We start from the raw sequence: 16,714 nt of genomic DNA, 5'->3' as shown, positions 1-16,714 counted from the left end.
AATATTTTAAAAATCTGTCAGAAACACATTTATTTATTCGACAGTTAACTAACTGAATCCATGCACCATTTCAGCCAGCCCACTGGCCTTCACGCAGACGCTGGAAGTTAATTAAGCTTTAAATTCAACCATAATAGCTCATTTTTCCATTCAGGGATGCAAGTAACTGACTGTAATTTGGCATCTTAATCAAAAAATAATAATTCCTTTACTATTTTTGCCTGTTTTTTATGTAAAACGGTACATTTCAAAATTCATCAATAACAACAATTATAGTTAAGCATTAAAAATATAATTTTGATTACAGAGCTTGCTCAAACTGATGCATTAACCATTACACAAACAAATAAAAGAAAGAAAAATGGTAATGACCAGTTCAATCACTTGCTGCTGTGACATAAACCTGACATTGCACTCAGAAGGCTGGGAAGATCCCATCAGAGAGCCATACATAGCTACTACGTCTGTAGCACATCTCATTAAATACTGAAATCATACAAAAGTGACAAAAATACCAGGAGACTGACAACACTGTTGTTCAGTACTCCTTTCAATGTCTATTTCTGTATCTTTATGTATACAGTTGTTATGTATCCATAAGTGAGTGCTGTGGCACGAATGCAGTAGAATCCTGTTAGTATAGGAGGAGAAGAATAAAAAGAAATGGGCATTAGGTATGATTTCAAAGGGCTGCTGCTTAGCAAATCTGGCACATCTTGAGATATTCACTCTGGCAGTGATTAATAAGGAATAGTCTGTGCCTGTAGTGCATGTGGGTGCAGCTCCAGTCACACTCTATATCACACCTTAGTCTTGGTGTAATGTAAAGTCAGATTGTTTTAACTGGTGAAGGTGTTGTGTTAATCATATACAGCAATACTTCTGTATTGTTTGATGTGAAAGAAATATATTCTTACTGGTAAAGAGGCCAAAGGAGTCTCAGACTAGAGTTTGGGCATTTTTACATGATTGTACAGGTTTAAAATCTGACATTTTGGCTTAGTTTTAGTCCTGGGAGAAAAGAAGCTTAATAAATTTCAATAAATGATCCGTGAATTAAAGACAAACACACTGCATGATACAAAGTGCATGCATTTCTGTGGTCTCAAAGACACTGGTGAAGTATTTGGGTGGCTGATTTGGCCTAGCAAACACATTAACACACATACTGCGTATTTGTAGATTTAGTGTCACCTAAAAATTTTGAGGCTGTCGTTGTCTCTAATTTCCTTTTCAAGGAAATGGAAATCATAGGAATAATGCTTCCATAGCTCCAGAACCTGCCCAATAACTATCCGGTTATCTTGAATTCCAAATACACAAAAAAACACAAAAAACAACATAATTAATGGTAGATAATTCCTGTGACACATAAATTGAAGGGTACCGAGGTTAATTTGCTGTGTTTTTCCTTATCTCTGTGTATCTCTTGTTCATCCATTCTGTCAGGTGGAGAGAAAGAGGCACATTGGAAATGACATTGTTACCATAGTATTCCAGGAAGGCGATGACGCCTCGTCATCCTTCAAGCCGTCTATGATCCGATCACACTTCACCCGTATCCTTCACATGGACAGCGACTGTCACAGAGATTAAGTGGTAGCCAACAGCATGAGTCATGTTTACACCAGCTTCAGATAATGAAGTCACATCCACATCAGAGCAGTGGAACTGTATGAGTTTGACTGTATGTGGTTTAATTGTTTCCTTTACTTTCACGTCAAGATATTTTTGCATTAGTTAGGTACAATAGCCAGAATGACAGTTACAGGTGAGTGTGTTTGGTTTACAGAAGAGTCGATGAAGTTACTTGATCTGCGGCTCTTTACGACCTCATATGTGTGCTCTCTGCCGCAGGTTAAAGATCTTCTCAGAGGAAAGTGTTCCACTGTTTGGACCCCCTCTCCCATCTCCGCCTGTATTTACCGATCACCAAGAATTCAGGGACTTTTTATTAGTCAAATGTACGAAAGTGTTAAAAATAAATTCGCCAGATATGCTGACATATTTGCAGCACCTCTGACTCCCTTACACTGATCTTCCCTCATCTCCTTCAGTAATCAATGGAGAGAAAGCCACACTGGAGACACCGACGTTTGCCCAGAAGCGTCAGCGGACCCTCGACATGCTGATCCGCTCGCTCTATCAAGACCTCATGCCTGACCTGCACAAGGTACAGCAGCGTTTCCGTCCACGACTCTGCTGCAGAGACCTGTTGTTGTACTTTTTTGGCCATCTATGCTCTTCTCCTCCTGACTCCTCCTTGTCACTTCAGTCACTTCAGTCACTTCAGTCACTTGCAGCGACTGGAGTCGCTGCTGATTTGTCCTCTGCTGTATTCCACTGCAGCCTCCGCATACTGCACCACACTCCACTGGATTCTGCTGCAATGCTGACTTTCTCAGCAGGGCTCTCTCTCCTCACATCACTTTAGTTCTTATATCTGTTGTTTTTTCCCCTCCTTTCACTGTTGCTCCTAATACAGCTTAGTTCAAGCAGTGCACTGTTCCCTCTTGCTGTTCTCACTTCACTTCTAAGACCCTTGTTGCTTTTCTTTTTCTCTCTCCGTGTGGTTGCATGTGTGCGCGCATGTGTCACATTTTGTGCGTTCCATGTTTAGGTTCCCTTTTCTCCCCAGAACATGTTAAACAGACGGTCCTTCAGCGATGTGTTGCCTGAGTCTCCAAAGTCGGCACGTAAGAAGGAGGAGGCACGCCAGGCTGAGTTTGTCAGAATAGGGCAGGTAACTAAGTACTGAGCACACAAAGACATGTAAAATAGCCTCATGTGTTCTGTGAGAAACACCAAAGAGTATGTACACATGCAATTCTGCGCAAGTCTTAAGCCACCTCTCATTTTCATTCATTTTGCTACAGGAGATAGGTGCAACAGTTTATTGAAATATGTGCAAACATAAATAGAAATACAGCATATATAAGGTAAAAACATAGTTTGTACAAATTTAATGAGCTTGAAAGTCAATATTTGGCATGACTACTTTTATTCTGAACTCTCTCAGGCAGTTTTCTTGTCATTTCGTTAAGTCGTTCTCAGTAAAAGTTCTCCAGGCTTGCTAAATCCCATTCAGAGCTCTTCTTTGGACATTGGCTGCCTTCCCTCTGTCAAGATGATCCCACACTGCTTCACTAATGTGGATTTCCCCTGACCTCCTGCGTACATATTCACATGTACAGAATTGAACCAAAAGTCTCAAATTCGGATACATCAGTTGCCACTGATTTGTGGTCCAGTTCTTGTGTTATTTGACATAAATAGAGGCAGGCCCTAAAGAGATGTATCTGCTGTAGATAGATTTTAGGTCTGGCACTTCTTTTGTCCTCCACTTATCCAGTTTCCTCAGATGTTTTAAGAACAAACTGCACACCATGCCGAGAGTTTGGGTAATAGCTCTTTGGGAATTACCTTGTTGTTGCAAAAATGCTCTTTTATGCCTTTCAGACTGTGTTATCTTTAACATTTTTGTAGATTCACTGAAGAAGTAGGAGCAAATTAGAAAGAAATTAGAAGCGAATTAGAACAAGAAAAACAAACTGAAAGCAGTCAGAAAATAGTCAGGTACAAGGACAAAACTGAAAAGGAGTGAAAAAGCTGCCAATGTCCAAAGAAAAGCTTTGAAAGACGTTCAGAAAGACTAAAGAACTATTGGTCAGCTCCATATATAGAAATCTGGGTTTAGTGTTGTAGAAATGACATTGCAGACCTTGAACAAGTCCTAGTATTTTTACATGATTATTGTTCACAAAAATCTTTTTTTGATCAGCTTCTATTGTAGTGAACACTTCAGACTTGAGCTGTAATCAAAGGCTTAATTCAGAAAGAGAAACAACATCATTGAGCTTTATATCACCCTATACACTCCATTTCTCCACCGTGGCAATATTTAGGCTTTTTTGGTGGGGGCGTATTTACTTTATGGGTCATGTAGTTTTGATGTAATTTCCAGGAAACTTTCCAAGTGATTTAGCTACTCAAAGAAATTAAAAGGGGTGTTAAATTTTGTCCTACTCATAAGAGAAAAAAGTGCTTCCACAGTTACCAGCTTCTTCTGTTTGATGTTTTAAGAAGAAAGGTAATAATTTGTAAGGCAAGTGAAAAGTAAATGCTAATCGGAGTTGCCTGGGAAGTCAAACAATAACTCTAAACTAAACAGAAAAGGTACCCGAGTCACTTTAGTCTGGTCTTTAGAAATGAAACTGTCTAGCATGGGTTAGTATATTTTGCTCTGTTCTCTTTGTTTCCCTCTAAAAATGCAAATGTAATGAGTGCTGCCTACCACTGCAGGAGAAACTACCCTCTCTCAGTCATTAATGAGGAAGCTCTTTGTACTGATTGGGTTTCAAAGGCTGAATGAACTGAACACCTGCTTGCAGGAGGATAAAGAAGGAATAATAATCTAAGAAGGTCACTGTGTGGCTGATATACCTGATATAATCATACTGGGAAAAAACCTTACAAAGCACCATACATGGCAATGAACCGGATGACCATTTTTTGAAATTATTTTTTGTGTGAGGCTGGGAGATAGTGGGTATTTTTGATGTGATCACTCATACAGTTTCAGAGTAATGTGACTGTCAGCTGAGTTAAATTATAATAAATCAATAATTCCCTTCATAAACCAAATACATCAATAATTTTACTACAATTAGGTCTTTTTTTTATCAACTTGAAAAATATATCCAAAATCCAAAGGTTTGAACTGAGTAGCACTAATAATGCCTTCATCTTCACTCATTGTTTTATAATAGTCAATATGAGCCTTGAAAACTAGACACTTGTTATAACAGCTGTACCCTGTAGAAAAAACCTGTTGGAGGAAATTAGTTTTTAAAGTCAAAACCATTTATAGTCGACTCTAAACAAGCAGCTGTTTATTAATCTTAGTAATTCTCTCTTTTTCTCTTTGTTTGTTGTCCTTGTTTCCTTTTCTTTACGTAACTGTTCTATCTCGTTTCTACTGTTCTCGACTTATACATACAAAGCTTAGGTATCGACGTGCTCTCCTATAAAGCATTAAAACAATGGAAGACTAACATCTTCGGTCATTGATTGTTCAGTTATTTTAGGGACAAGCCATTTGTCAGCTAAACTGACTCACAGTGGGGTCAGTCACTGTGTTATGCACGTAGTACACAGTGATGTCATGTTCCCCATTAATGTCTCATAAATCTGAATATGATTTCTCATGGATCTGTTCTGAAGGATGCTTTAGTATGCTGTACGGCTAAGCCGCCGCAGTGGTGGTTTGTATTGATCTCATCATCTCCAGATTGCCTGTTTATGCAGGCATGGTAATGCTTTGTGCAGCTTGGATTGGCACTTTCAGTCAGATGGTTGCAGCTTGCACATTTGTACGAACTGTGTTTGAATTCTGAAACGGCTTTAACCTTTGATGCATTATGACTTTTCTTTTTGTACAGTCACCTTCTTGAGCTGTCTGTCACAGTTCTCAGAACCTAAATAAGCATGAAAAACAAGCAATGTCAGGCCAAATAGCAGTAATAGAAAACAGCATGCGTATTTCAGCAAGTTAGGGCTCATTTATCTTGCGCAAGGTCCACGAGTGTGAAAGCCGAAATGTTATTTAAATAACAGATAAATACCGTAAAATGTAATTTCCTCCACCGAGCAGAATGTTGGAAAGGATATAAAGTATCCAGTGTGTCATTAAAAAACACAGAGAATGACTGTGATAGATGCTAGCTCATTGGCAAGCCACCTGTTTACAGCTACATGATGGAGCCCAAAAGATAGAAAAATACATAGCAGTTCATCAAGGCCTCATAATAGCCACATATAACATCAAAATATATGTTTTAAAAATGTCCCTTTAGTAGCACAGAGATGTATCCTGTTTATTGAAAGAACTCAAACCCAGTGGCTGAAAAAGAATATCTTAACTCTTTACCCCTCAATAGCCTGTTAGAAGCAACCCTGTTTTGAATTGATTGGTTCATGTCATATTTCAGCCTGCCTATAGAACAACATGATTGGATGTGCATCAGAAATTACTGAGGATGGTCTCTGTTCATGCAGGTACCCTAGGGAAATCCATTTAGTCTAATGGTCATTGAACTGCATCTTTATTGATATTTACTAAGGCGTCAAAACTTGCTATTAATGATGCAGGGTAGATCATCTTAATGGGGAAAAGAGTTAAAGAAATATCTAAAAAAAAAATGTGTATATTTGTCTAGGTCTGAACTTTATTTTTCATTCTGTCCTGCCTCATTCGAGGTTGGAAAATACAGAGTAACTATAAATCTGTTTATAAAAGAAATCATCGTTACCTCGCCACGGTGGTTAAATGCCACCCTCTCATCGTGGCAACAGCGTGAATTTAATGCTAACATTAGCTACATGGGAGCAAATCTTGATGTCAGACACTGTGGTGATGCAAGACTTCAGACTTCCATCATTGCAGAATTCAGAGGTGTCTACGCCGTGTGTCATATCTGATGCCGTTTCTTCCCCAGGCCCTCAAGCTGAAGACCATAGTGAGAGGCGATGCGCCGACTAGCCTCGTCACCACAGGCTTGTGCAGAAAAGAGGTGAGGCGCACATCTTTAAAGCATCTCACCGCCTTGATCTTAATACTTGAAAGAACCTTTGAATTTTTTTGCCGTAACAAAACAACTTCATGTTTGAAATGTTTAAAAAGCACTTAATGAAACTGGGGGGGAGGGTTGGCGTATCTCTCTTGGGAGCTAAATGTAATTTATGATTTATTTGTAGTCCTATCAAACCAAGTGAATATTAATCCTATTGTGCGCTGTATCAATATGTGTGTTCCAGCCATGGGAGTCCCAGTTGTTCTGCAGCACATTCCCCTATGATATCGTGTGTGCTGACTCCTGGGGTCAGTCGGTGCTGGTTGCCACAGACGCAGCAGGGGTCATGCTGCTCGATGGTGAGGTCACTCTAATCAATACGCCCTGTGCCATCTAAATTAAAGCACCCATGCATAATTGTTCAATACTCAGCAGAATGTCGAGAGCAGCAGCTAACATGATGATGGTAATGATGTTGTCCCTGTTTCAGGCCCTGATCCAGCAGGGTTAGGCATTGGTGAGTGACACAATCAATATTTTCTTATTTAAAGGCTCTTTCTTTTTTTTAATCCCTACTTGGGGTGGGGATTTTTCTTTTTAATTTGAATCTTTCTTTAATCATGTGATTTGTGTCTTGTCTTTCAGAGCCACAGAGCCTTCCCCCAGTGCACGTGTTTGACAGAACCATGGTGGTGAAGCAGATGCACGTTCTCGAGCCTCAGGACCTGCTTATCACCCGCACTGACAAAGGTAGGCTTAGACCACCGGGAGGATACTGCTAAGCACTGCCTCCCTGCACATCAGAGATCTCCTGTCATCCTTTGAAATCCTCTTTTTGACTCACAGCACTATTTGCGGCAGATTGTCTTTATTTTTGTTCTTTTTATTCGCCTTACATTTTATCTGTCTTTTCCTATGTGCGTTAGTGTGTACACGCTCACCCTTTCCACCTCCACTGGTCCGGTGAAAACATCGATCCATTGCCGAGATCTTAGGAAGCTGACCTACACAGAACCAGTCCCTAAAGGGGTTCTGTGTGCATGTGTATACAAAAGAGTGTCTGTTTGTCTGAAGAACCACATAGACTGTGAGAGCACAGGGGGGTTATAAAGTACTAAGAGATATCCAGACAGGCAGACGGATAAAATTAAACAAAGAGGGTGACTAAGATTTAAAAAACACACAAGTAGTTTAACCGAGAAGTGGCTGTGTACTAACAAACAGCAGTTGGACTTGTCTGTTTGCTTTAACTGTGAAAGAATGTAAATGGTTGATCTGCAGATGATTAGCAAGTAGGGATCGTCCAGGTTTGATAGTCATTATGCGATGGCAGGCATTTGTCACGACTGTGTGTGGGCTTTGATGAAGCTTCTGCGAGTGCGCCAGCTTTAAGAAGCCTTCTAGTAATCCTCCTGCAATACCACGCCATTGCCTGGCCGTGGGAGGATGCTAAATAAGAGCTAGCAAATTGAGGGTAGCCTTTGTGCAGAAAAAACAGAAGAGCTTTTTGTTTTGTTTCCAGGAAAGGATGCTCGGCTTTATGTGTTCAGACTCAGCACGATCAAGAAAGGCCTGGAGGAGAGGCAACTCATCAGGGGCAAGTGCGACAGCCGGGAAAACAAACTGGAGAAAACGAAAGGTAACGCACAAGATCTGCAAGAATATGCACACAGTTGCACAGAATGCAAACCAATCCTCACAGTGAAAAAGGTAAATACACTTATGCAAGATAGAAAAATCTGCTTGAATTTGACTGAAGTTGAAAGCATCAGATAGTTCCCCATCCGAACACTTGTGATAAATTTTTCCCCCTGTTAATACCTTTAGGTTTATTTGAGGATAATATGAGACTACAAGATTGCTCTTTTTGTCAGCATCCTTCAACAGCAGCTCAAGGGAGGAAAGCAAAAGGGAATTTAGAAGTTTAGAAGAAATCGAGTTGATTTTAGTAGCGCACAACCCAGTATCACAGCAAAAACACGCTGGTCCACTGCGTGGATGTCACACTTTGCCTCTCGTAAGTGTGAAATGGACATGCATGCTTAAATTCAAGCCATCATGAAAATAAATGTAAAAACATTTAAACAGACATTTCCAAGACATTTAATTGTTGACACATATCAGCTACCTAGCTCAATCATTTCTGGCATAAAAGAAGCCTGAAATGTACTTCATACATTCCTTGGTCATTGGCTTTAAATCTATTATTTCCCCCTGCTGGTAATGGAACTTTAGCATGTGGTGGACTAGTGTGTCTATTACCCCTTAAGGCGCTTTAAATTGTAAGGTCAAGACGCTAAAATAACACAAGAGAAAATCCCAACATTTAGGCAACCCGCTATAAGCAAGGATTCGGCAACAGTGGGAAGGAAAAACTTCCTTTTAACAGGAAGAAACCTCTGGCAGAACCAGGTTCAGTTGGGAGTGAGGGGAGGGAGACAGGAAAAAAGGCATACTGTGGAAAAGAGCTAATTTGATGATGATAAGCCTAACCCTCATACATTCAGATCAACGTTAAAACCTATTTTAAGACAGATTGGATCGACTGATAGCATCTCCCCAATGCTCCTGTATGTATAAACAGGAGATAAAGAAGTTCCTACTTGGGAACCGACTTCTCCACTGGCCTCTGGCAGGTGTTGCCAACTATCACACTGCGATGGGTGCGCCCATTGTAGCTCCAGAGCTACGGTCACCCCATAAATGTGGAAGAATGTGGTGGCTTCAGCAACCAGCACAGCTTGAAGTAAAAAAGTAATCTAATTAGCATCTGTAAAGACATAAACTTCTGCAAATTAACACAGTTGATCGTTTTGCTATCAATTGCATGAATGTGGAAATGAAAGAGAGATTCAGTCAGCTGCTTTAGGGACAACATTAGGGGAGGAGTCAGAGAGAAACTCTGGGTTTGTTAAAGAAAACCTGCCAGCGAGCAGAGTCTGTGAATAGACCAGGGATTAAGGAGTCCTCATCTCAGGGTTAGCAAACTCTGTTTTCTGGAACAGGCCTGTGCTCATCATATTAGGCGCAGCCAAAGCCACAGTGCTGGCCTGAGATGGCCATATGAAGAAATCCATGCCAAGCTGACAACAGCTCAACGCAAGTAGAAAAACTTGGAAAACAAGCTTCTCGAGCAGATTGAAACCTGAGCTTTTGGCTTACAGACATAAATAATGTCTTTGAGCTGTAAATATTGTACATCTGTATCGAAAAATGTACAAATGTTCCTAAAGAAGTAAACATCTACATTTCTGACCTGTTGAAGGATTATCTGAATATGTTTATGAGGCTGTTTACAAGGTTAACAAGTATCTAATCAATTCTGAAGTGCAACCTTAATGAATCTCCTTTTTACAGTGTACACACAAATACACACACAGTGTTATATCCACTGGTGTCATGCCAGCTGTCTGAGCGGCATGCATTGATCTGCGGGACGATGCCAGGGAACGGCACCTGCAGCGGCAAACATCCATTATAGTTTCCATCTCTTTGTCAGCCTCCCCTCTCATCTTCTTTGTCCTAGGTTGCCATTTGTACTCTATTAACACCCACCACGGCTCAGAGCTGAGGATAGTAGCAGCCATCAGGAACAAACTCCTCCTCATCACCAGGAAACATCCGCGTTTCAGCGCCGTCGCCACAGGAGCGGATTCTCCAGTGGAGGAGTTTCAGTACATACGGGTAAATCAAAGTCCATATGAGCAAAGAGAAGATGGAAAAAACAGCATATGAATCAAGCATGTACATTGTATTCAATACCCAAATGGTAATGGGGGCTAAAAAAAGAGTCTAATTATCTATCAAACAGAAGAGGGTGAAAGAAGAAGGAAGACAGGAGTGTAAAAGTAAAGAGTGTTAATGTTAACCACGTGTACCACGCTCCCATTAGGAGATCTGTCTGTGCGACCCGCCGGTGGTGATGTCGCTGGTGGACGGTCCAACCGGGGAAAATGATAATATGATTTGTGTGGCCTACAAACATCAATTTGACCTGATCAATGAGAGCACTGGAGATGCCTACCGGCTTCATCACGCAGAGGCCAACAGGGTGAGGCACACACACAGACACAGACACATATTAGCGGCTTTCTCTTTGCTTTCTTGCATTTCTATGTGATGTTTATTGAAGCCAAACAGGACTGAAACCTTTAGTTAGCGGCTTTATTTACCTGCTGATTACCATCCTGCTTTGGTGAATCAACACATTGTCATTCACAGCCACCAGCTGGGGAGGCGAGAGAAGGGAGAAATGGATGAGCAGGCTGTAGGATGAACAGCTGCCTTAATAAAGCATCTCATTCTGCTTTCTATTTAGAGAAAACTAAATCTGTAGCTGACATGCAGTGTATCTTCTGTATTGGCCTAAGGGTACTGACCTGACATTATTTGTTAAAAACAGTGTCTCCTATTTGACCTTTCGCCTCTGAACCGTCTTTGATTTCACTAAACTGACTTCTTTGTGCCTGCAGGTAAATTTTGTAGCGGCCATTGATGTGTATGAAGACGGGGAGGCAGGTCTGCTGTTGTGTTACAACTGTGAGTGCCCCTCCCTACCATCCCTCTCTTGACTCCAACCATTTCAGATGTTGTGTAATGTCGGCTATCTGCCTCTACTGTCAAAGCCTTTTCCTCTGCTACTGGAATAAAAATCATTGCACGGAGACGGCTCCAGAATATTAAGAGTCAGGGAGCTTTTTTTCCCTCTGCTTCAGTTGTATAAAAGGACAAACAGCTGTCTGCCCTCTTCGAGTCACAATAAAAGGCTGCTGTCGATCGTGGTGTAACATAAATACCTTTAACCTGAATCCTGTGTGTCTTTTGCAGATATTTGTTACTATAAGAAAGTTTGTCCGTTTAACGGCTCCACACCGATGATCCAGTCCAACACCTCGGATTTCCACTTCAGCTGGAACCAGATGCCCAATGCTATTGGTAGGTTGCCACGGCAACAGTTCTCGGGGCCCCACCCTGCCCATTGCCGCTGGCCTGGCCGAGCTTCGTGTCACTATGGAAACATCATGTGTAATCACAAGCGTTCGACAGGCCTAAGTGATTACTTGTGCGTGTGTGCGCACATGTGTGTGTGTTTCTGTGTACATTTTATTATTAACGCAGAAGGTGATGAAAAAGAAAAAAAGCTGGCACTGCTCATAACAAAATGCTGCCCCTCTGGCCTCCTGTGCATCCGTAATGTGTCCTGCTTTAATATGCACATACACACTAAAGCCAACAGTGCAGAGTAATAACACAAATGTATTAAAACATGGGAGATCTTCAATTTAAAATCAGTTCACACCCCTGGCATAAAAATTTGATTTTCATTATTAAAATAAAAAGCAATCACACCCTTTTGATATAGTATGTTGGATCAAAATCTATAATTTTCTGTGTACATAATTTCATCAATTTTGACAAGATCTCCATCATCACTGACTCAAGACGATGCCACAGACCATGACAGAGCCTCCGCCGTGTTTTATAGATCAGCGGTCCCCCACCTTTTTTTGCACCACGGACCGGTTTATGCCCGACACTATTTTCACGGACCGGCCTTTAAGGTGTCGCGGATAAATACAACAAAATAAAACCAGTACCGGTACCAAAAAGAAGAAGATTTATTCATAACACACGGGAAAAGACCCAGGGAAACCGAGTTAATGATAAAAAATAACAATAAAAACCGATAAAAACCCTGAAAGCCATAAATTTCACCTGAGCCTCAACTCTCGCGGCCCGGTACCAAACGACTCACGGACCAGTACCGGTCCGTGACCCGGGGGTTGGGGACCGCTGTTATAGATAGATGGCTGTAGTTACACACTGTTGCACCTCTCTCCTGACCTCCTCCATATTTTAAATTTGAATTCAACACTCTAAGACCTGCTGTCACTGATTTTCAGTCAGTTCTTGTATAATTTGGTATACTTCAGCCTTTTCTCCCTGCTTCCTTTCCTTAAGAATGGCTTCTTGACAGCCATCTTCCTGCTCAGACCGTTTCTGGTGAGACTTGCTGAACAATAGATGGATTTGCTGGATTTTTATTTCCTATTACTTAATGACATTGCTTCCATATCAGATAGTCTTCCATGTCTGTTGTGTTCTCCACTTGTCTGGATATCAAATTGAATCATCTCTTTGTCGCAAATTACAGAAAGTCTGTCTCATTGGAGACAAAACTATAAAGAATTAGGGACCACCACTGAGGCACCTATAGTACAAGCTGGGCATTTCTGCATATATATTTAGCCAATAATCTAATAGTAATAATTCTTGCTGAAACTAATAACTACAAATTTGAAGTATTAAGAAAGATCAACATTGCTTCCCTTTGATGAAATACTTTTTCTTATGCTCCTGGTGTCTTTGCAGTTTGTGCATTTCCTTACATCCTGGCCTTCACCACGGACTCCATTGAGATTCGACTAGTGGTCAATGGCAATCTTGTGTACACAGCAGTGGTCCCAGAGCTGCAGCTGGCTGCCTCACGGGTCTGTATAAATGACAACATATCATACCCACTGAACAAGAATCCTCAAGTTTGTGAATTTAGTTTTAGTGTCAGGCTTCACTCTGTTGTAGAAGAAGATGTCTCTCATTTCAATCCGTCTTTATTATCCCTGTGGGAAATAAGGCTGGTAATCTGCATGGCTGCAAAAGCAATAATACAACTATGATTTATACACACCGATAATTGCAAACAGAACAGTGCGCCTGAGATCAGATGATTCATTCTCATTCTTTGTTCTTTCTTTTTCACCTCCTGCTTCAAACCTTTCTGTTTTCCTGCCTTCTCGGCACGTCCATCATTTCCCTCTCATTTCCCTCTCTGCTTGCATCTGCTTTTTCCACCCACAGTCAGACATCTATTTCGTTTCATCGGCTCCAGTGAGCTCAGCCTCCAACTGCAGTTCGAGAGACACCAGTTCCCAGAGTTCCCCACAGACGCCCACCGGCTATGAGATGCCCATGTTCCCCTCGCCGCTCGGCGATGGTAAGACCCACGCAGGATGTTTGACTTTGGAGTCTCTCTTAGCTTCAAGCTCTACAACATTTGCGAACATTAGTTCAGGTTAATAACGTGCAGTTTTCTGTGACAGTAAGTTTTTCTTTAATCACTTCTGCCATCATCTTTTTTTTATGAGAAACATTATAATGTCCTCATTGCTGGGTATTTAGAGTAGCAGTAGACGAATAAGTATCCTGTCAACAACCTTTTAAACCTACAAATAATTTTACCTACAAATGTGGTTACTTTTATTTATTACCGACCTTCTTGCTTACAATTATTTCAGAAAAAAGTCATTCATTCAACAAATTTTATGCTTAAAAAATTACTTTTGTGGCACTTAAACATGAGGTAGAAAGTTGCCTTTGTTTAATTATCTTTTTTACCGACCCAAGACCGGTACAAAAATGTTGCCTGTTGGTGTGTTCAAGGACCTACTCATCATCTGAAACTTTGCTTTAGATGAACTTTGCTTACCTATATTGTAGGGCAGGGGTGGAATGTCAAAAACTTATTTTACATTGTGAACCAAGTACATCCCACTTTGATCTTAAGTGGGCCGGACAGAAACCCTTTCTGTAAATAACTTTAACTACACATTTAATCCCTGGGATAGTTTATAAGAAAAAATATAAGAAAAAATCTCAGTTTTTCTATATGATATAGAAATGTTGCTGTTGTTGCTGTATTTACTTTGGTGTAGTATACCCATGGGGGAGGTCTTTATCATGCTCCAAAACTTATGAAAATATAGTTAAAACTCCAAAATTTATGCCTTTTTATTCCTTCACATTTTTAAAATTGCCCAGTGGGTCAGATTGGAGTCTGTGTCTAATTCTGGCCCCCAGGCCTTATGTTTGATACCTCTGTTGTAAGAAACATTAGACAGATAAGCACAGTGAATATTGCAGAATATGCCTTCTTTTAAAAAAAGACCAACACTTACAAATTGTTATTCTGCCTTGTAACCCTCTGTGACTCCTCTTTGTCATTTTTATTGTTTATTTTTCTAAGATTTATTTTTTAAGATTTCAAGATTTGAGAGACTGTGTATAAAAATGCTGTAATTCCTGAAGAGGTAATGCAATATTTTGTTAGATCTCTTGAACTGAAACTGAAGGTCTGCACTTCAGTCACATCTTGATTGTCCAACATGGTGATGTATACAGGGAAAATTACAAAACTGTCCAAATACTTCCAGATCTAGCTGTAAATCATATTTATTCTACTAAAGTTTCACTCCTTATTTTCACAATGGTTGTCCACCACACTCTCCAATGTTTCTGTCTCAGACCTGACAGTTTGAGAATCCCTTTTTGTTTTAGGGTTGTCACCAGGCAGTGAACTCTTGAATTTTGGAGGATCCTTGAACACACCATTTTTCAAAACAGGCATCCACATGGCCTCCTGTTCATCGATATGATGCCAAAAGATCAAGGAGACAAACTTTTCACTGAGATATGACGTTCCTTACACAACTTACAAGCATCATATGAGTTTTATACCCATATGTAGTATGAGGTGTATGAAAAAAAGCTTGTGCCTTAGCTAAATGTGATTTGTAGTTGAAGGACGAGAACATTTGAAAGCATCATTGTGATCTTTTTAATTGTGAATCATAGTTACAATATAGCACGCACACTCTCCCAGACATCTTTCACTGTATGTTTGATCATTTAATACACACACCCCCACCAGCACCACCACCTCCCCATCCTGCTGTTCCTGGTCTCTTCCAGATTAATACAGCTTGTACAAGATTGTCATTCCCTGTCTGTCAGCTGACTGATGGACAGTGCAGTCCAGCTGTTAAAGACACACAAAGGTGTCCATGTAAGTCTGAACTGCACGGAAGAGCGAGACTTAAGAAGAATAAATAAAAAGGTTGTGTTCCTGCTGCCGCTGCACCATCCAGGCAGTCTTTTCCTGAGGGAAGTGGGTATTTACAGGTTCCATTAAGGCTAACGGGGAGGAAGGTCTGGCTGTTGCTGCTGCAATTAGTCAAGTGCAGGATTTCTGCTTATTTATATCATTTTTATTAAAGGAATTCTCTTTTTTTTCTGATTCAACTGGCCGTGCAAATAATTCTGCATTACTGGAAGATGTAGACATAATAGAGAACCTACTATGTATGTGTGTGGGTGTGTGCGTGTGCTCCTAAATGTATGTTACTGTGTGTGTTCAGTTTGTGTAACCCTCTTCTTCATCCCTGGTTCAGATTCTATACGGATCCCCTATGGTACCAAGCTTTCCCTGTACATGTCTAAGGATGCTGAAGGTACTTTAGGATTCTCCCACAACTTGTCCTCTGTCCATAAAAACACTCATAACGCTGACCTACTAACATGCACGTGCACCCAGAGTGTATCACCCCTGTCTGCTCCGAAGCGGCATGTTGACTTGAACGTTGGTTGAATGTTAAGTGAACATTATGTCTTCCCCACCCCCACCCACCCCCCTTTCTGTCTGACGACTAATTAAAGCATTAGTGTGAGGGGAGAATGAGAAGGGAGAAAGGAAGGTGCTAGAGCTCAAAGTACAAAAGTGAGGCAGAGGTGATGAAGATAAAGAGTTATGAAATTACTGGGAAGGGGGGGAGGAAGAATAGGTATGCAGGGAGTGTGAGCAGAAAGGGAGGGGTTATGGAGGCTGGGAGGGGGGGGTGAAAAAAGGAGCAAGAAAAGGGAAAGAGGGAAGGAGAAGACACGTCTGCTGCAGCATGATTTACAGATTGCACTGTCGCCATGGAGACTTTTGTCAGCCCTCTTTTTCGATCCAAAGTAGTCCAAACAGCGGTGCTACAGTCTGATGGTGGGTGGGCGGTCGGGCGGGGTGTTTGGAGGGTGGGGGGGGTGGAGAAAGGTGGAAGGGTGCTGACAAAAATCCCATCCTCTTAACTGCCTGTGCGCCTGCCGTATCTGCTCCTTGGGAAGGTTTTCATCTGACGTAATCACATCAGTGATGCGAGCAAGATGTCACTGATGTGGCTGCTAGCCACCATCCACCTCCACTGGCTTAAAGACGCCACATTGTTCTGGTGAATTTGACTCCATTTAGTACTAAAAACATCCCTGACAACTATTTATTTGATTTTGGATTTTTTTTTGCCAGTGTGCTGGAGCGTGACACTTCC

At 41.1% G+C, this 16,714-nt stretch overlaps 1 protein-coding gene across 5 annotated transcripts in view; it reads left to right on the top strand.

Annotated features, from left to right (window-relative positions):
• garnl3 (GTPase activating Rap/RanGAP domain like 3) overlaps window positions 1–16,714 on the top strand; it is a 77,952-nt gene that overhangs the window by 55,760 nt on the left and 5,478 nt on the right. For 2 of the 5 annotated variants that reach the window (XM_039615434.1, XM_031754692.2), the window contains 17 exons: window positions 1,450–1,558; window positions 1,726–1,771; window positions 1,858–1,964; window positions 2,058–2,173; window positions 2,621–2,743; window positions 6,498–6,572; window positions 6,817–6,931; window positions 7,063–7,089; window positions 7,218–7,322; window positions 8,095–8,211; window positions 10,099–10,256; window positions 10,465–10,623; window positions 11,045–11,111; window positions 11,400–11,507; window positions 12,945–13,063; window positions 13,431–13,566; window positions 15,800–15,859. In XM_039615434.1, the coding sequence (XP_039471368.1) occupies window positions 1,450–1,558; window positions 1,726–1,771; window positions 1,858–1,964; window positions 2,058–2,173; window positions 2,621–2,743; window positions 6,498–6,572; window positions 6,817–6,931; window positions 7,063–7,089; window positions 7,218–7,322; window positions 8,095–8,211; window positions 10,099–10,256; window positions 10,465–10,623; window positions 11,045–11,111; window positions 11,400–11,507; window positions 12,945–13,063; window positions 13,431–13,566; window positions 15,800–15,859 (1,747 nt within the window). The remainder of the gene's footprint in view (window positions 1–1,449; window positions 1,559–1,725; window positions 1,772–1,857; window positions 1,965–2,057; window positions 2,174–2,620; window positions 2,744–6,497; window positions 6,573–6,816; window positions 6,932–7,062; window positions 7,090–7,217; window positions 7,323–8,094; window positions 8,212–10,098; window positions 10,257–10,464; window positions 10,624–11,044; window positions 11,112–11,399; window positions 11,508–12,944; window positions 13,064–13,430; window positions 13,567–15,799; window positions 15,860–16,714) is intronic. The other 3 variants (XM_039615435.1, XM_039615437.1, XM_039615436.1) reach the window with 3 other exon arrangements.

The sequence above is a fragment of the Oreochromis aureus genome, linkage group 7 (assembly GCF_013358895.1).
Source record: "Oreochromis aureus strain Israel breed Guangdong linkage group 7, ZZ_aureus, whole genome shotgun sequence".
Classification (NCBI taxonomy): domain Eukaryota; kingdom Metazoa; phylum Chordata; class Actinopteri; order Cichliformes; family Cichlidae; genus Oreochromis; species Oreochromis aureus.
Note: the sequence above shows the minus strand (reverse complement) of the source record. Positions and strands in the feature narration are given on the sequence as shown.